Genomic DNA, 21,206 nt, shown 5'->3' with positions numbered 1-21,206 from the left:
AGATAGATCTATTACCATCTAGCATTTTAAATCTACATAGAGCTGAAGTTCTTAAAGTCAAGTTTTTAGTTTATAAAACCTAACAGTTCTGCTAGAAACTAATAAAAGTTGTTGACCATTCTTTCCCTTTAAACATTTTAGCTCTGCACTACAGTAGAGAAATTTTTTTAGCAAAGAATTGATATAATTTTCCTGCAGAATGTTCTGCACTCTCAATGTTAGCTCTTGTTTCCTGCTTATAAAATAGCTATGGTATATGACACTGAGGTCCAGGTTCTGAAATCTGCATGGCAATTTATCTCACGATCGAGGATGACTTTCAGTCGCTTTTTTTAAAGAAAAAATTGAGACGATGCATCCTGATCTTCTATCACTTCTTTAAATTTCCCCCCATTCATCTTCTCCATCTATTTCTTTCATCTTGTTCCCATTGTATTTCCCATGAGAGTAAAAGCAAGATTATCCTTTGATGCACCTTAAAAATTTAACTTATTCTCAATGTCCCTGTAAAAAGTAAGATCATTATTACCCATTTGGCTGATGAGTTGTCCAAGATCTATTACTGAGAAGCCTCTTATGTGGTTTATCTTGCCAGAAGATCATAACAGCTTACATGAGCCCAGTAAAGCCTGAAAGTATGATTCTTCTCCTTGTTTTTAATGTCTGGTTGGAAAATATACTTACAATATTTCCTGGCTCTTACAGTCTGTCATCACAGAAAGGCACCACACAGATTTTGCATCTGTCAAAGTTTGCAAATGAGCCACAGGATGCTGAGCAACACGTGTGGCAAACAAAGGCAGAAACTGCACTGAAACATATATTTGCCGTTAGAAGATCAGTAAAGCCATGCAAAAACCAGAAATGAGCTATGAACAGTATGAAGTACTGTCCACTGGTTTCTTCTTGGATGAATGAGGCCATTAAAATACACAACAGATGAAGAGAGAAAGAGAGGGAAGTGCTTTGTTGCTGCTCTTCAAGTGGCAGTCCAGCACTGGGGAGGAAGGGAGGTTAGAAATACCAAAATTGAAAAAAGGAAACATCAGTCTTATCTCCCCTGAGCTATGAGAAGTGCATTTACCACACTACTGGCTCTCCTGCCAGCATCCTCCTGAACACCCTGCCTCAGTCACAAGTACCTAAGGAGCCTTTTGCTTCCCTCCCTTCAGCATAATGGAAAGGAATTACTTCCTGGTAGAAGGAGAGGACTGGAAGAGCTAAACCTGCGGATCAAAACAAGACACAAGGTATCATCTCTCTCAAAATTATACCCTGCTGCTAAATAACCTGACAAATAGAATGGCTACACATAACCTCTTCTACCCTGCTCATAGGTTAGGAACTGTAAGTTCTCCTGGACATACTCATAATTCAAAATTCATGGACCAGCACCATCCATCTTACTGCAATATCCTGAAAGCACGATGTTCTGTGAGCACAACAGAGCAGATTTTCTAATGATAGGATTGGATTTCTTGAAAGACAGGATCGTAACATTACTGAGTGGCCTCCTGCACTGTCAGTAAAATGGTACCAGTCAAAAAGGAGAGAAAGACGGTAGTAAGTACTTCATCAGCTAAAAGCAGTCACTTAATTCCTATAGTTCTAAATAGATATTTTAAATTTTTCTGTTTCTTTGGTTCAGTTTGGTTGGTTTTTTTTACTACCAAGCATTTACCCTAGAGAAAGAAGGTTGCTAAATAATATAGGGCAAATTCCAGTGAGGAAAAAATAGCAAATACAGGTGGATAATTCTGTACATACAGAATTGCATTTGCTGTGCTGTAAGATGGTTCCACCTGTGCCCAACGCCTCCCGCCTCCCCAGACATTTATAAACCACATCAGTGTAAACAGTGGAAAGACAGGAACTGTTGGCACATACCACAATGTGCTCAAATACAGACAAAAATAAAATTTACAAGTTCTGGATATCAATTCTTTACCTCACCATAAGTTCACACTTGCAAGGACAAGTTAGATGCTTGTTTATTTTGCTATGCTCAAGCTGGAACTAAATACTCACTGGGAAAATCTTTCCCAGACAAAGTTTCCAGCTAGGTCCCAAAATCCCAAATTAACAGACTGTAGGATAGTCTATGGATTCCATCCCCATCTATTTTAAGGAAGCAAGATTCATCCTTAATTATCTTCATCAGGAAAGGAAAACAGATTGCTGTTTATTTTCTTATAGCTGCTATGCTTTTTAAAAACTAACTTGTGCACTAAGTAAAAATTCCCACCTTCCATGTAGAAGAGATCTTTATGAAGAATTGCAATGTGCTCCAGACTTGCTATTCTTGAATTGGGTGTATCTTTGTGCTGTTTAGACTCTTCAAATTTATTCTTCTGGGGTCAGTTTGTCATACTGAGGAGGAGTATTGATTAAATCCTCAGAGACTGTATGATTTCTGTGTAAGGAAAGTAAACCTGGTATTTCCTTCCTGTATGAAAGAAATACCTAAACACAGACCCATGAAATGAGCACTCTCAAACACCGTCCGGTTGGTCCTACCAATACAAGGGGCCTGGCCTGAGTAAATCTGATACAAAAAAAAACCCCAAAACTGATGGTGTTCACAGGACCTAGAAAGTTGAAACATTTGCTTCTAGAGACAAGCCTACACTGCCAAAATTTACATTATCTGATTCGCTAAAAGTGTGTTTCCCGTGGCTGCCCTACTACCACCACCTCTGGAGAAACCTTCCCCTTTACCCTTTATTTCAGGTAAGGGTAAGAGGGACCAATTAAGAGAAAAGGAGAGCTGCCTATCATGCCTTGTGTCACATAAAAGCAGGAAGAGTATCTGCAAGCGCTGTTCTGTCTCATGCAGACTGGGAATGAACTCCAGTCTTCTACACTTTGCATTAGAGAGTTAGGCCAGAAACTCACCGATGCAACCACCAGTCCCTTGGGATTCTGAAAACTCCAGCCAATGTCCTAGGCCTGAAAACAGCAGTGTTGCACAGTGCTGCCACGAGCTATACCACAGTCATAGCAATGCCTTCCATCTCACCAGAAGTTCCTTTCTGAAAGTGACAACCCTTCCCAAAGAACCCACCAGAAACGTTCCCACCAAGATTGCCAACGTCCCACCCGTGCTGGATTATACTGTTATGTTCTTAATTCTTTAGCCTCTCAGAGTGCCTGGCTTCTATTCAGACTTACAGCAGACTAAAACTATTAATACCAAGACAATCCTTGTAACAAAGTGAGATTAAGTATTTGGAGAAGACTCCTGCAGAAACATTTAACAGGCCATGCTCCAAACTCTGTGTGCTAATCTCATAAGCAGTTTTACGGGAGCACAGAAATTAAACTAGAGTTTATTTTACTCCTGTCAATTTTCCTACAGAAAAAGAATGCTCTCTAGCTTGTATTTTGCAAATGAAATATATTTATGGGAAAAAAAAAAAGAGAAAAAAGATGAGTTTTGAAACTTAACAGTTCACACAAGATGTTCTGATCTAATTTATATCCTTTCCTAAGTGAAAAGAAAGCTAGTTTAGAAGTTTAGAAGATAAACAGCACTGTTGTTTTCTGCTTAGGAGGAAATTAAGGTCAGCAGAGGTAATGAAATGAGAAGTTGACTCTGAAAATGCAGAACTGACCAGAAATGTTTCAGAGAATTACTGTTAAATCATGCATCTCCTGGAAAACTTTTGTCTCTGTGCTGACTTATACCCAGTTGTAAAGGTGAGAAATGCTACAAGATAACTGGGGTTTATTTATTTTTTTCTTGTGAAGTTTCAACATGATTCTCTAATGATAATGTTTTTTCTTTTTAAACAAGAGCCAAATCATTATTGCAGTCTGTTCTATAATGAATAATGTACCTTTTACAGTTTCATTCACCAAATTATCCCACTTTTTCTGAATAAATAGTTCTAAAGGTTCTGAAGCACGTGGAAAGTGAAGCCGTAATGGAAAGTTTTAAGCACAGATCAGTATAATGCAAGGCAATATGAAAAGGGACAGTGAGCTCTGAAAATCACTTTGGTATCCATGGTGGAGTGTATTCCACACAATTCTTGCTGTTACCTCAGCTTTTTGCCAGCTTCTTTGGAGGAGATGACCCGTGTATTCGTATGTAAATAAAAACAGTTGGGAAGTCACACAACAATGAAGAACACCTTGTGACTGGACACATCAAACCAAACAGCTGGAGTTCATAAACCAGCAAAACCACTGCAACCACAAAACCCCACTGGTATGTATTTAACTGGAGGAGATGAAAATGTTCTATTTTCATCTGTTGTGTAGCAAGCGTAACTTAGCCACAGTGGTACATGTACACAGCTTCTTACTAGATTAAAACTTCAAAATTTAACTAATTTATACACATTTGGCAAGTTTCGAATTTGGAATTAAATCCAGAAGGCACACATACTGAATACTGGATCCCAACATTTCTAAGATTCCCCAGTTTTCTTAAAATTTAGAAACAGACAAAATAAAACTGAAAAATAAAATAATAGTAAAATAATTACAATAATAATAAGTATACACAAGTCACAGATAACTTGTTGGTGCCAAGAGAAAGATTAATCTTCCTTCATGAAAGTAGCTGGAAAATACCACATTAATATGTATTTCTGATACCTTAAAAAACTCAAGACTTCTCTCAATCACAGTTCAGAAGAAACTAAATAATGATAAAATAAATATTGTGTTATTTCCCTCCTTATACCACATCTTCATATAAGAAATTATGACATGAAACAGTTGATATCACAGCCCTAGCACATATTTCTTTTCCTTTTTGTTTTTATATGAAGGAAACATAAAAGAATGCTCTGAAAAATCAATCTGCAATGACAGGAACTTTTCCATTTCCCATATGCAGACCTTCAGTATTATTTCTGACAGTGATATGGGACTTATTTCCTTTTCAAACAGCAAAGCCTCACTCTCCAACTGGATAGATGTGTAAAGTTTTTACTATCTGTCTATAAACGTCTATGAGTTAACAGTCTACCTGCATAAATTAAAAATTATCCCCTGCCACAAACTTGATTGTAAACATCTTAATACCCTTTTTTTAAAAACGTTTTTGTCCTAAACTTTAAGTTAATGAACACTGAACTGCATTTTATGACAGCTAGATGATTCAGAACAGATGTTGAGCTAAAATTTCATTTGTCAAATGTCAGCTCAGAACACGTATTTAAACTTAGAAGTATCAGTAAGATAAACTACATGGTGAAAACAATGGAAAAAATGTCAATTACATCAGTGTCTGCCAACCATTTTTCTGGGCCTCCAGACAGAAATTCTGTCTGAATTGAAGATTCCAGAAAATTATGTTCAATTTTAGGAATGCTAATTGCTTATAAGGGTTGAGTACTATCTCTTCTGGATATCTAGATTTTCATCTTGAGCTGAATGATACATAGGTTAACCAAAAGCCTACACATAGCGTGCTTTTGTCTTGCAGATTTTCCTCTGCCACTGAGCATTTTTTTGGACCTCTGGTTGGACAGGTAGGTTTGGTGTCTGAAAATGAAGCCTACTATTGCCCTCTACAACTTGTGACAGTGAGAAAATACTGTGACCACTAGCCAACAAAAGCAGCAACATGTCTGTAAGGACACTTGTGACTTATCAGCTGACAAAGTGCAGCTGCTGACCAACCTGTGGACTTTTTTCTTGCTGTGTAAGACATAACTGGTAACCCTCTGGGGCATACAGCATAACTCAACACAGCCACTGAAAACCTGTATTGCATTTGGGTCATCTTCCTTTTCCTGACTGTATCTCCCACATTCTACCCTAAGTAATTTCAATTCCATGGTATTTTTTAAGGTATCTGGAAAGTCTTTCATTTTATCACTTCCACACTTATCATATATGGGCATTTTTGTAATCTATTCATATAAATCAATATGTTAAAAACATTCTGATTGCTTTTGTTACTTTTTTTCCCAACTCCTTTCAAATCTTCAATATCTTTCCAATAGCTGAATGATCAGCAACTGCTGTAGGCCACAGACAGTTTCACAAGTCAGTCTGCCTCAGTGGAGTATGGTTTCTGTGGATTAAGGCATAACATAATCAAGTGTGTTTCTGACATTTCTTTATCAGAATTATTCAAACCAACATGCAAAGGTAGAAATACTAATATATGCCACACACAGCCTAGGATCAAAGAAATGAAATCAAGAGTAATGCAAACCCATTTACAAAAGTTTTGTACAAATTTTCAACCCATCTAACAGTAATCAGTAATAATATTTAATGATCCCCTCCAAAGGGTTTATGAAGTTCATTTTATACCTAGTTGCTTCTTCGCTCCTTTTTTACCTCCAGAAATCAATACTCATGAATGTACAAATGGCATGACAAGGAAGAACCAAAAAAGAAGCAAATGAAAAATACTAGCACATATTCTATACATTAACAGTTGCAAAGTGATAACAAAGGAATTGAACAGAAATAACCTCTTCTTAAAAAGGCATTATGTTTAAGCCCTGTAGAGATACTGTAAGTATGTCTTTCCTGTTTAGAGGGAACAGCATTTTCAACACCATCATGCTTCTCCTGAGAACATTTCATATAGATTACAGTAATTTCTCATCTGGTCTAGTGCTCTCCTAATGTAAGTTGCCTTAACTTTCAACATAACACAATTACAAAGCAAAGCTCTTTTTTATACATGGGCTCTTATATTCTGGAATGGAAATATAATACCACCATTTCAGAAAAATACCTTTCCCCTCTTGTTACTAATGTTTGCTTTGGCACAGGGGGAAGAAAGGAAGCAATTATTTTTTTTCATATTTCTCCAGTTAAAGCTAAGAGGGAAAAAAAAAAGCTTGAAGACAGAAGTGTTCTCAACAAGTAAAACCCTGCAAGCAGTGATGTTTCTGATGTGATGCAAAATGTTATCTGCTGTTCTGTTCCTGGGTGGAGAGACAGAAAGAATTGCTACTGCTAAACAAGTAAAGAATCAGTTTATGAATTTATTTTTTTGGATTTTGGGAAAGAAGTTTCTTCAAATTGTTACTTAAAAACCTCCAGCATTTTTGTTGCAGGCAAACTTTTGGACTCTTCTATCATTAAATTACGCATTACAACAAACAAATAAATCACACCATCTGCCAAAGAAAAACATTGGTATAAACTAACACTTTCAACAAGTTTAAACTCAAGTTACTAAAGGGAATTGTTTTCTTTTCCCTCAGAAAACTGAACAGAATCACAAAGTGCATTGAGGATTCCAGCTAGCACTTCTGTTGCTATTATCATAGAAGTCAAATAATTTCCCAGAAAATTCTCTCTCTAATCTATGTGACTGCTTGGGCTGTAAAGTTTCCTCCTTGCACCTTCCCTAAGTAGATTAGGATGGTCACCAGCGACATTAAAAATTGTGCTAAATATTTGAAGAACATGCACAGCAATAACCATTTCTGCAAAACTGTAATCATACATTCTATTACCACATACTGGCACTGTAAGCCTGTACAACACATGGGATGAAAAACAACCCTGGTTACATGTTGTTTTCACATTGCTCAGTCTCACCGCACAACACCCAAATACCCTTTTCCGCAGCATTTTAAACATTACATGTAGACAAATCAAGAACTGCAACAACTTCTGCCCAAGAAGCAACTTGAAAATTCAATCCACAATGGCTACAGAGCCAACAGTTACTCCACTCCTCCCATTTCCAGAGAAAACTACTTTTTTTAAGCTTTTGAGGGGTGGCACTACTGAGAGCAGGCTAAACACACACACATTCAAGACCACACCTATCATTTCATTGCACAGAACAGCTCATGAGAGCTTTCCAAGGTGAAGCATTAGGACAATGCTGTCATGCAAACAAAGTCTTTCGTGTACCACCACGGGTGTTTCTTTGATATCCAACAGCAGAAACACGCAAAGCAAACCACAATTACAACCCTCAGCGCGAGCGGGAAATAAAAGACAATGAAGAAGGTTTCACCCACCTGGGGTCTTTCTGAATGCTATCAATGGAAGGTGACCTAGCCAAGGTCCCTTCGGGTGGGATGGCTGGCCCAGATTTGCTGTATGGTGATTCAACAGAAGGACAATACTGCAGCTGTCGGTAGGGGTCTGCGTAATTGGAGGCTGGGCCGGCCGCATAGCTGGCCCTCTGGAAGGTCGCGGTTGCGTTCTGTGTGCCGTGCTGGCTGCCTGTGCGCTGTAAGGGTACGGAGTCGACACCAGGGGAAGATGGGGCTACGACAGGAAAGTAGGGACAAAGTAAAAAATTGAGGACCTGTTCACAGAAATGGTTAACCAGGTCTAGGCAGAGGAAAAAAAAAAACACACACATATAAAACGAGGGTTCAAAAAGAATGAGAAAAAAAACAAACAAAAAGAAACAAGCAACATTGTCATTTTCCAAACCTTAGAAGGAAATAACCATCAAACAAATTTCTAAATGACATGCCAGTTCTGGACTAGAAGACCTTAATTCCAATTAAACAGATTGGAGAGGTATTTTCACCTGGGGTTCTAACTGCGCTAACACGAAATGAAGTGCAGAAGCAGCATGGGAATATTCAAGCTAAGGTTCACAACCACCACTGAGTGAGGCTTTTGCAGTCCTTACAGGGGTGGAAGTCAGTCACATCCACCAACAAGAGGAGAATCAAAGCAGGCTCAAGAGTCCAAAATGAGACAGATGGCTCTCCAGCAGAAGAAATACCCAGCCATCCCAGATTTGTAGCCCTGGTATCCATAAAGCAGGTAAAACCAGACACCTGCTACCGAGAATCACTGCATATGCTTTGTTAACCTATCTCCTGGAAATTCACCTTAAGACTTAGGAGAGTGTTATTGCTAACTCAGTCTGAAATAGAGCTAAGCACAAGGTGACCATGTAGATGTCTTAATGCACATCAGCAGCGGCTGCGCTCATACACCACAGCTCAAGATTAATGCATTACCAGTTCTGAGCAGCTTAACCAATAGCTTTAAACTGGCTTAATGCTTTTGCGACTCAAAAATCTTATTAATCTCTCTTGTAGCCCATTATCTTTCTGTTACAGCACTGGGTAGCAGTCCACTGGATTAAACATGCAGTATTTTTGAACCAAAGTCCAGTTAATGGCAAATGGATTATCACTGTAAGGGCAAGAGGACCAATACCCACATGATCTTTGGCATGGAGACAGACACAAATTAAATGCTGGCTCTGCTCAGAAGAAAATTTGGACTGTTTGAAGTGGCACGTGAACTCATGGTGGTTGCCATTTCTTCCTGTCCCAAGACAACAAGAATACTTTTGCCAAAAGGAGTGGCCTGAGTCCAGGGCTGTTTTTAGCTGGGTCAAATGCATATGCTAAACTGCAGACAAAACCACATACTGAAGAGACAGGTTTTTAGAACAGATTTCCCAATCATTTTTCATTGGCATGCACATTTTTAAAAAAATATTTAATGCATTATACATTCATGAAAGGGATTGTAAACATTTTATCTCAAAGTGTCAGCAAATGAAATACAGTGAGCTTTAAATACAATTAACTTGGTTTTGTATGACCTTGTACTTCGCAAAATTACAACACCTGAAAATTTTAAACTTATATTGAATTTTTTTACTTATTTTAATTTTTTTCCTTATGGTTTTACAATAGCAAGTATCGTAACTTCATTCCAAACATAAGAAAGTGGGATCACCCACTTATCTATTACTCCATCCCTGGAAGTGCTCAAGGTCAGGTTGGATGGAGCTTGAGCAACCTGATCTAGCTGAAAGAGTCCCTGCTCACTGCAGGAGGGGGCTGAAACTGGATGACCCTAAAGGTCCCTTCCAACCCAAACCACTCTATGATTCTATAATCACATTTACTCACATATATAGTAACATTTTACATGTATTGTTTTGGTTAAATTACTAGTGTGTAAATATAAACATATAAATATATAAATATATATATATATACCTCCATAAGAAATGAGTAATTAAGACACACAGACTTTTTCATAAAACTGCATCAGTTCAAATATATTAACAGTATCAACATATTTACACATCCCATGCACAAATCATGCTAAATTCAGTGTTAGAAAGAAAGACAAACATAACATTTTAACAGAAAATACAGAGTTCAAAACCAAAATCAGGTGCCTTGTAAGAAAAAGAGTAATAAAACAAGTTAGAGAAAATACTAGAAATATTTTCAAGTGAAAAAGAGAAAATGTAATTGTGTACTGACATAGCATATTCTTAAGCACTGTCATTCCATAGAATATGCTAGCACCTTTTGACAAATTGTATGGGGAATTGCAAAAACCTCTACACCAATACTGCTGAAAACAAGAACTTCATTGTAATGTTTATTGCTTTGCAAAATATTCCACTGTATTTCCTTCATCTTCTTTGCAAGACAGTTCAATGAAAATCATGTTTGTTTTTAAATTATTTGAAAAGTTTTCTTTGTATTTTCTCCTTTGTCTTGTTATCAAAATAGGTATTTATATAAACTGAAACTGGCTGTCATCCTAACACCTACAAGCTTATCAAGTCACTCTGATTCATTTCTCAAATTACCTTCCTAGTAGACTGCTACTTCCTTTTGAATTTTATCACTATGAACACAGAAATGCCACATTCAAAATATGAGAATGAGACAAATCTATGACTTAAACATTCACAATTGTGTTTATTTGAACTGTGTTACCCAGATCAATTAAAACAAAAACAAAAAACCCAAACAACTACACATTAGAACTACTTCTACCTCTAACTTGACTACATCCACTGTCATTGACTGCACATGGGTTATGCTTTAGCAGACATTTTTACAAAAATAAGTGTATCTAAAACTGAAGAAAATCATCTTCTACAATATACTTCCCTTGCTTAAACAAAACCCTTTGGCAGCCAAACCTACTGAGTGAACTGTGGCTCTTTTAGGCTATGGCAAACTATTGAGATCTCCCTTCTATTTAGCTATTCAAACAGCAAAGCCAGAGTGATTATGTCTAATGAAACAGATTTAGAAGTTGATTTCCTCACCCAGCACAGTAAATCTTCTCTGAGCACAGGGCATCCAGAAGACACACATCAGGACTGAACCAGAAAGCATTCACACACCAGGTACATTTGCAGATGGTCATGCAACCTTTTAACCTGTTTGTCAATTGAAGACAGCCCTTTCTCTAACTTTTGCCTTTGACTGTCCTGTCAAATCCAAGCCAGACACAGTTTGACCAGAACCAGGTCAGTTTAGGTGAGCTGACAAGGAGAGGGGGTTTGCCCCAGCAAGGGAAGAGAGGAACAAAAAAGAATTGCAACAGAATGTTTCTGGAGAAATTGGCTGTCTTTCCCTCTCTCACCAGCCTGAGATCTGGCCTGGCTGAAGCAGAATCATGGCCAAACCATGTTGTTTCCCTGTGTCTACCGCTGACCCTATTCTGCCTCTACATAAAGGTAAAACCAAAACTCATAACCACACTGTGAAGAAGCAGGTTTAGTTTTGTGAAGCTTGAAGGTAAAGGTGTCCACAAAACCAGACCTTCCTCGGGTCTTCAAAGTCCCAAAACTCACAAGGAGATCAAGATTAAAATCAAATAAGCAGAAGAACTCGAAACCTTATTTATCCGGTATTGTGTCTTACCTAAGTGAAAACACTGCTTTCAACAGTGACTGCTCTCCTCATTTTTTAGAAATTTACCTGGAAATTCAGTGGATTCTGATGTCAGGTAAGTTTCTGAAGTTCTGCTTGCTCCTTTTGCACTGGTTGGCCTTCCCACAGCTCCTGCTCAGCACAGTGGCCTTGCAGAGACACAAGGAGAGGGTGACTGGGACCTGACCTCCCCTGCCAAGTGCCCCACTCCAGACACACAGGAAGGGCTTGCACAGTCCCTGACCTGCAGCTGAGGCTGGCTCCTGCTGGAGGGAAAGCCATGGCACGCACTCTGTGCTGCAGCCAGCAAAGACCCAGCACAAAAAATGACATGCTCAGTTGTAGGCCAGTAAATCTCTGTATATTATCAATATTTAAACTTCAATATAAGAACTGTCCTTGAAAGGGAGAATTTTAATTTTGGGTTGAGAAAAGGGTTTCACTGAGAATTTCTGAAATTAGAATTTTCCAAGTGAGCATTTCACATTGCAAATCAAGCACCACAGTCTCAGTGATCTCAGTTTGTCCCCTAAACGTTTAAGATCTTGCTTTAATTTGTCATGTCATTAATACCTAAAAGATACTGTATCATCTCAGCCCCTCACTACTCCAACCAAAATCACATACCCAGTAAATAGAATATCTGGAGTACCACACAGCATTTAGTATGTTCTTACAAATGCTTGTCAAAGAGAAAAGCCCCTGTTAAATATAATGAAAACCCTCTGAAAACCTGATATATGCCCTAATTATTGTTCTCTTGATTGCAGAAACAGCATATAGAAAAGCCAGTCTTTATAATTTAAATATCACAACTGTAATATCAATGCTGATAATTTAGGTGTCTCACTAAATATGCTCATAATGTGATACTCACAAGCTAACTTTCAGCTTTTGAATGTTCTTCTCACATCTGTGGCTGATGTTAGGAACCACTAATGTAAAAAGCAAGAACACCTTGATCTAGGCAGGGATACTATTGCACCATACCTGAGTATCTTAGGGAGACCAAGTTGGCACATGAACTGCCAAAAAGTTCAGACTTTCTAGAAGCCAAAGGACATTTTGCCAAGTTAACATAACAAAGATCATACCTTCAAAAATTATAAACTCATTAATGAGAATTATCTTGCTACACCTGCTTGCTGAAATTACCTCACTGATGCTGCTGTTTGATTTGCAGTTATTACCTTGTAATTTTTTCTTATTATTATTTGATATTAGACATTCAATTCCTGTGCTAACCTTCTCCTAGTTTCTTTCATGGAGATTTCAAAATTATTTTCTTTGTTTTCTCCCTTTGTTTTCTTCACTGATTTGCACTTGCAGTTGATTTATACCCTTTCGTGAAAGTTGAAAATTGGATCCCAGTGAGATATCTTATCAGTGCAAAGTATGTCCACCATCCCACCATGAGTTCATAAACTACACAAATGCAGTGCATTCTGTTGATACCAAATTTATAAGAAGATTTATAAAGCAGATCCTTTTCCCACCTAATATACCATAAAAATAACAAGTGTCTTCTCTGTCAATTATGAAAAAAACTCATCAAGCTTGGGACACACAAACGCTTTAACTCAAAATGCTGAAATGAGTGTTTTAAGGCATATACCAGCCTTTTTGGAATAGAAGTTTAAGAAAATAAATGTTAATCAACCTAGTAGCAAACTGGCAATCCAAAGGAACAAGCACAAACATTCAATTTTAATACTGCTCAAGGTGCATGGTATTACATATAAAAATAATAGATACTACTAATAATAACTTGCTTAGATGTTACTTTTAGGAGCATTTTTCCACATGGGAAGTATAAAATTTTAGAGAAATACGTGGTTGAGGGAAACTGAAAATATTTCCTGAAAGAGGGGAAAAATCCTTCCCTGTACTTGGTATTATCAACTACCTCTAATGCTGTCAAGATTTGATAAAGGCACTATCATATCCTCTGCTCAAAAATACACATGCACATGCAGGTTTTTTACTTCAGACATGCAAAGTGAGAACAAAACAAAACAAAAAAGCCAACACTACAGGATTTCAAGATACAAGGCTTCAGTTTAGATTTAAAATATTTAGGACCTTCTGCAAATACCAAATACCAAAGGAGTTCTCTGGAGGCTGACATCTTTGCTATGTGACTTCCAATACTCAAACCAGAAGAAACACTGTGAAAACTACTACAGCTTTCTATTTCTCTTGTTTTCCATTCGTTCCTCCCTCACTTTTCTGCACTCTTTATTTTGTCCTATCTAGTTTTTCTTGCAATCAAAATTCTCAGCCAGGGACAAATGAAAAGGACTTTTCAGCAAATCTTCCTTTGCATCCTCATGAGATGGGCTCTTCACCGGCCAGCCAGCCTTTGATTTCAAACACATCAGCCCTTTAGGGCTTCCAGGATTGTTCTGCCTAATTCTTTCTGTGGGCTCCAGATGCTCCTATTTTGTGTAAGTCAGGGGAAATACAACCTCCTTCCCTCCAGTCAGCTTCCCCATGCTCAGCTCCATGCTTTAAGTAGCTGGTCATGGCAAACAGGTCTCCCTGCTGCACAAGGATATCTTTTAAGGGAACACAGCACAATGTACAAGGGAAATGCAAGCAGACTAAAAAAATTAATACAGAACAGGATGGTGCATAGCAAAAAAGGCCTCTTTTCCACCCACAAACATGTTAGTCATAATTTCCTCAAGTACTGGTTACACCTAGCTGTCACACCTACTTGTAATTAGCATGTCTACAAGCTGGTGTAAGTAGGTATTCAGTAATATTTTAATCATCAGATGTTTTCATGACATGGTGAGGAGGAAGCCTTTTTGTCAAGGCAACATCCCTGTCTACTAGATACCATCACAGGAGATTTATATTTTTCTCACTTTTCCATCCCATCTTAAAAACCACAACCACAGGTGGCTGTTTAGCTGCTACGCTGTCACTGCTATGGGAAATACTCAGGGCTTCTCTGAATTATTTAATAGGCTCATTGCTATTGCTGGCAGCTGTAAAGTACTAATCCTAATGAAGGTCATGAACATATTCAAAGTGAGTGTACACTCCAACCAATCATCTCCTTACCACTGCAATATCTACAAGCTGTTCTTTTGCAGAAGAATTCCTTTTTTCAGAGAAACCAAGGAAACATCACTTGTGCTCTGTATATTGTGTTCAATGAGTCTTTCAACACAAAAATGGACAATCTTTGAAGACTGAAGAACTGAACTTGCTACTGCACTGAGGTGTCCTTTCAGTTCCATTTTCTAAGAGTGTTCTTTAGATCTAACACTAATTGTAACAGTAAGGCTGAACACTCCTTTGCTTAGAAACTGACGTTTATTCTATAATGCCATAAGAGTCAGTCAAAGAAAATACTGCAAATACTGCTTCCTTGGTTTCTGAGCTATTCCTCTCTTTACATTGCAGCTGTTACCTGGGCACTTTGAAGGCTTTTGTCTATCTTGTTCCACATCAGTTTGCCCACTCTCACATTGTGTCTTAGTTCCTTTTTTCTTTTTTTTTCTGTTGGGGGAAGTTGTGTAACTGGCACTGCCTAAACCTCAGCATGGAAAATCATGAAATGATTCTCTTCATTGCCAATTTAGACATGATATTTATTTACTACTAATTATTTTACTTATGGGTTCATTAGGTGATTAGCTGGTGTTAATCTGAAATCACCTGGTACCACCAGGGTTGGCAAGAAAAGCAAATGACTTAATGAATGAAGTAATCTATAAAGATTTTTGTACTTCTAAGCAAATGCTAATGCACAAACAGGTAGATGAAGTAATTCGGTGAGCAGCAATGGTGACAGAATTTGTATTTTAGAAACCTGTATTTCAATTCAACAGATATAGTGGCTGAGATGAGTGAGTTCCTGCCCAAGCTAATTTTGAAACAGTGCTTTTAATGAGTCTTCAGAGAAGCCTCAAGTCCAAACCTGAATGCAGCCTCTTCCACAGCTGGGTTTGTCACAGGCTTCAGTGCTGTGCCCCATCTCACATCCCCCCCACCCATAACCTTCTCCAATTCTACATCCTTTCCTCCAGTCATTTACCAACAGGAGGTTTCAGAGTTACAGGGTGTCCAACACAGTAACACAGCCTGCATCTCAAAAGCACATATAGTTAAAGCATAATTTTAAAATCCACATAGTCCAAGTGGACACCAGGGTTTTATGCAGATGTTAGAATTTCAACTATATATTTTCATTATTTCAGATTTCCAGTTCAAGGCTGGAACGACTTCCTTGTTTACAACTAAACAGAGGAGAAGCCTCATTTTTCAAGTTATCAGTATTAAGAAATATAACACTCCTTTCCACCTCCAGGAACTGACTGCATTTTAAATCTGCCAGATTTTAATCTCAGTAATATATGTAACTTTCAATCTCAGGTTCAGCTCCTACCATGTTTCAGTGATGCTGCTCTGCACGTAAAAAATGGTGCGTACACATAATGTGATAATCAGATGCCAACTTTGGCTGCTGAAAACGTTATTGCCAAGATCTTTTCTCAGATTGTGTCCTCTCTCTCAGCTCCATCCCTCAGTTTAGGAAGAACATGCTGTTTAATTCATTTGTTACATGAGCATTTAAACAGAGAAATCAACAACTGCCCTTCCAGAATTTGACATACTAAAATTCATCATGGGAATTTCCTCCCTAGAGATAAAATTCAACCCTGAGCAATGGCACAATATAGGAGACATATACATCACTTTCCTCCTCTTTGCAGTAATACATGATTTCACATTCTGTGCGTGGGACAAAATGACCCAATCACAGCAAATCCACACAGACCACGCTGATGCACATAAATGAGCCTACTGCAACTAAATCTCTGCTTTCACTCCTAAAAGAACATTCTCTTGAAATTTCTGAAGTTTCCCATCCATCTGGCCAGCATAAAGCTGAACACACGGACAGAAGTCACACTTAATATATAAAAAATATATATAAATAGTATGAGACAATAACAGATTAACAGACTGCACTGCATCATGCTACAGCCATCAAGCACATGGACATCTTCTCCTTCATATTTTGAGTTTTCCTTATTTAGGGCACTGTAATCCTCAGTAGTCAAGTGGCTACTAAATGGTATTTCTTAGAACATCCTAATAAACTTCAGCTATTTTAATTGGTAGTTTCCACTCTGGAATAGACAGTTGTTTTGTTATTAAGGTAATCACATTTGTGTTCCAGTGCCAGACCACGTGGTATGTTCACCCGAATCATTAACCTAACTTCTGCAAATGATAGTTTAAAAGTTGTTGAATACATTTAAGTAAAAACTACTCTATTTGTATACTTGTACTCAGAAAAACCACATGTGAACTGCTTAAATTATGACAAAGGGATAGTTCTAAAAGTAGCCAGTCTTATACTAAGAAAAAAGAGATAGAGTACAGCGTGAGTAAAAAAAAAAAATTATGGGCTGGTGATTTTTAAGAGTGCCTTTAAATGTAATATGCAGAAGGAATGATCCTCTAACAAAAGATTTAGTCATCCTAAAGACATGACTGGGTAGTTACCTGAGGCACAGCAGTGTTTTCCTTCAGCAAAGATTTACAAGAATGAGATTTATGAAAGGTGTTTGAATTGAATTTTTATTTCATTAATGACAACCCTGCATTTCTATGCAACACTGAATTATATAAATGAGAATGGGTGTCCTGCATGACTTAAATCTAATGTGATGAATCTTTAAAGAGAGATTACACCTGTACAGTAAATAGATGACAAATACACCTACAGTTTCTGGCACAAACACTGTATTTTCTCAGAAGTGGCAGATGAGATTTACAGAGTATGTACTCCCCTGAGCAAGATTTTATAATCACAGCTCTCCCTCAATAGGTGGCAAAAGTCAAGGGGCACCTGAGAAATGTTCAGACATGTTACAAGTCATTCTTCTGTGGAAATAGAAGAATACAAGAAAATATATGGAATAAAATACAAGTCTCTGGAGGTATCTTGCTCATGGGACACAGGAAAGAAGTCATGGATACTAACCATTCTAAAAGGTTTCTATTCTGAGTGGTAAAATCTTGTCTGTATTCATATAGATGCAATTCCTCTACAGAACCCAATCATGGGCTCAGTACTTTGAAACTACAACTGTTTTATTTGGAAAATGCTTCTGCACTATAAGGAGGTGGATATTGCTTTCAGATTTCAGTGATTCTGTAGGGTTTTAACCTCTGGCCCCACCCTCTCCATTCCTGTCCACAGGATACTGCTGAAGTTGAAAATAGCGCATTTCGTTATTCCTCTGCCAAGTTTTTAATAGGAAGGAAATAAAATAGAAAATCCTTTCTCATAGAAGAAAAAAATGTCACCTAAAACATATATGCAAGACTATAACACAGGTAGGACTATATGAGTGAACCTGGATCTGACAAATGAAATGAGATTATGACTTTGTATTGCTTTGAGGTGATTTGTTATTCTTTATACAGATTACTAAGGTATTTTCTGCTCAATTTACTTTGTACTGAAGATTTGTTCCCTGCTTGCTTCCTATAATTCTCTCTCCCAAAACAATGTTATCAAGTGGATGTCAGTTAGGAGTACAGGTCTATTATCACAACATTACCAAACTGAAAGAGATGCAGTTGTAGGAGTAATTCTTCTTTTTAATTTCTCTGAAAACATTATGTCCTATAGCCAGAACTCCATGCTGTGTGATTTATCAGCATGATCCTCAATTAATCTACAGCTGTGCCATCACAGCACATCCATAGACAGCAGCTTATGACACAACAAAACAACCTGTCCCCCAGCCAGAAAAAAAGCCACCATCTGAGCAGAAAGAAGCAATATTTGGTGTTTATAGTCTAACTCTTTTAGATCAGGAAGAATGAAAAATTAAATACAGATTTGAGAAGCAGCATAAAGGACAAAGGGTTTAATCTAAATGGGGCAAGTGAAAGCTGATATCTTTGTTGCTCCTCCTTTTCCCCTGAACTGAGAGTTTTAGAGACAAATAAAGAAAACTGTACAATTGAAACCAAAGTTCCCTTTTTCTTTTAAATCAAGTATTTGTAATACAGGAAAGAGCATGTAACGGGTAACTTTTCATTAACAGCTAGATCACATTCTGAAATTAATTACTGTACCAATGAACTCACTGGTGCCCCCTGTAAGAACCTGAAAATATCTAACTGCTTGTATACATGATTTTTTCCTCCTCTAAGCCCCTTTAGATTCCTTTGACTCATTAATCTGAAGTCTATGGAATTAGAAGTGATACATCTGGTTAACTAAATTCCAGTTCCCTGCTGAAAAGCAATACTTAACCTGAAAAAGGGTAACTGTCCGTTTACTGGGATATGAAGTGCCTTTGGAAACTGCCACTAGTGATATGCAAGGATCAGACTTCTGATTCCCAAAGCTGAAGTTATGCTTGCACACCTTACAGGTGCAGAAAACTGAACTAAACCCTCTGTATGTGATTCATCATGACACTAAAATTGCAGTGCCTCAATGTCATTTTACATAGTCTCATTTTATTTCATGCTGTGTTAATTCTCTAAATTTTCTTCAGCATGTTTAAACCATAAGACAGCTTCACTGATTTGAAACAGCTAATAACAAACAAGTTACCAAGGGACCATCAACAATATATATCTCCAAGTAAAGCTTAAAAAAACTCCCCTTTTGTTTGTTTCAGATATAATCTGAATTTGAGTATCAAATGCAAGGTGCAGAAAACCTGTGGTATAAATACAGGTTGGGGGATGAAGGGATTAAGAGCAGCCCTGCCCAGAAGGACCTGGGGGCGGATGAGAGGCTGGACACCACCCAGCCATGGGCACTCACAGCCGAGAAACCAATTGTATCCTGGGCTGCATCCACAGCAGCACAGGCAGCAGGGTGAGGGAGGGGATTCTCCCCACCTAAGCTGCTCTGGTGGGACCCCACCTGGAGTGCTGCAGCCAGCTCAGCATAAGAAAGACACAGACATGTTAGAGATGGGCCAGAGGAGGGCCACAGAGATGGTCAGAGGGCTGGAGTGCCTCTCTGATGATGGGAGGCTGAGAAAGTTGGGGTTGTTCAGCCTGGAAAAGAGAAAGCTTCAGGGAGACTTGAAAGGGTACCTGAAGGAGGCCTGAAATAAATCTGGGGAGGGACCTTTTAGCAGGGCTGCTGCAATAGGACAAGAGGCAATGGTTTTAAACAGAGGCTAGAAAGAAGGAAGACTTTGTTTACAATGAAGGTTGTAAAGGAGCAACTGGAACAGGCTGCCCAGAGGCAGGTGGTAGATGGCCCATCCCTGGAGACATTCAAGGTCAGGTTGGACAGGGCTCTGCACAGCCTGGTCTGGTTGAAGAAGTCTCTCCCTACTGCAGAAGGTTTGGACTACAGGATCTTTGGAGGCCCCTTGCAACCCAATCTATTCTATGACTATCATTCTGTTTTAAACTATTTCATAACCACTAAAAAATCCCAACAAATTTCAAAGGTCAAAATATTAAGGTTTAAAACCTTAAAAATGGTTCAAGAACAATTTATCTGTAAAAGCATACAGAAAAACACAATCCATTTGTGATAAAACACACCTGCAATAAAGTAGCTTAACTGTTCTTGAATGAAGAGTAAATCACTCTAAGGGATTCAGACATCTAAATTTTTCATATGTCAAATTTTTGAGCATTTGAAAATTACTTCACAATACGTAAAAAATACACATTGAAATAATGACTTCTAAAAATTTCAAAGATATTCACTACTTTATTAATTACCAAGACAAATATTCAGGATCTTGTGAAGATGATGTACTTTGGCTCATTTCATGCATCCTCTGTAGCCTCATTCTCCTTTTGTACAGGGCAACAAAGGAGGTAAGAGACATGACAAAATGTTGAGAACCAAAGAAAGGCTAAGCTGGACCATCATAAAAAACATGTAGCAAATGAAGCCCTTGGGTATTTCAAAGCAGCATTAAGAAGCCCATGCAACACCCTCCTCCATCCTTGCTGTAAAAATCTGTTAAAAAAACATTCCTTGGACCTACTCAGCAATTAACTGTTCCCACAGACCTCTGGCTCCCTTGCTGGCAAGGCAAGGCCATGGGACACCAGAGCAGCACTCCCTCCCAGGACAAGGCATGGTCTCTGCCCCACCAGGCCAGCTGCAGAGGGAGGGCAGGGCAGAGGCAAGGAGATGGTGGCCAGTGCAGCTTTCCAGGAGCCACTCCACAATGCCAGACTTCTGTCTACCCGGTCAGTGAGATGGAAGTTTGAAGAGGTCAGGCCTTTCACAGAGGGAGGGAGTCCCCAGGGAGCAGGGGCAAATGACACATGAACCTGGCTCTGAGAACCTGGACTGCCCCACTTCACTTGTGCAAAGCAAATGAGAAGAGGTGGAGGTCAGAGCCATTTCAACACTCCCAAGAACCAAAACTAGTAATGTCCCTTCCCTGCAAAAAAACAAACTCAAACAAGGAGTACAATTTGTTTTGATTGGGCTGTTCCTGCCTGGAGCAGAAGAAAAATGGGCATTTGGTTTCTCCCTCCTACTTCTTTAGGTCATGAATAGAGACATGATCCTCACCACAGACACCTCATCAGACAGAACAAGGAGGCAGCTCAGTCATG

The 21,206-nt window shown here is 38.4% G+C and overlaps 1 protein-coding gene across 11 annotated transcripts in view; it reads right to left on the bottom strand.

Moving 5' to 3' along the window:
- Nucleotides 1-21,206, bottom strand: part of CTNND2 (catenin delta 2) — a 638,012-nt gene that overhangs the window by 219,161 nt on the left and 397,645 nt on the right. For 7 of the 11 annotated variants that reach the window (XM_077182185.1, XM_077182224.1, XM_077182172.1 and 4 more), the window contains one exon: nucleotides 7,959-8,277. In XM_077182185.1, coding sequence (XP_077038300.1) covers nucleotides 7,959-8,277 — 319 coding nt within the window. The remainder of the gene's footprint in view (nucleotides 1-7,958; nucleotides 8,278-21,206) is intronic. The other 4 variants (XM_077182181.1, XM_054632599.2, XM_077182186.1 and 1 more) reach the window with 1 other exon arrangement.

This window comes from Agelaius phoeniceus, chromosome 1 (assembly GCF_051311805.1).
Source record: "Agelaius phoeniceus isolate bAgePho1 chromosome 1, bAgePho1.hap1, whole genome shotgun sequence".
Taxonomy (NCBI): Eukaryota; Metazoa; Chordata; class Aves; order Passeriformes; family Icteridae; genus Agelaius; species Agelaius phoeniceus.
This window is presented reverse-complemented; position numbering and strand designations above follow the sequence as displayed.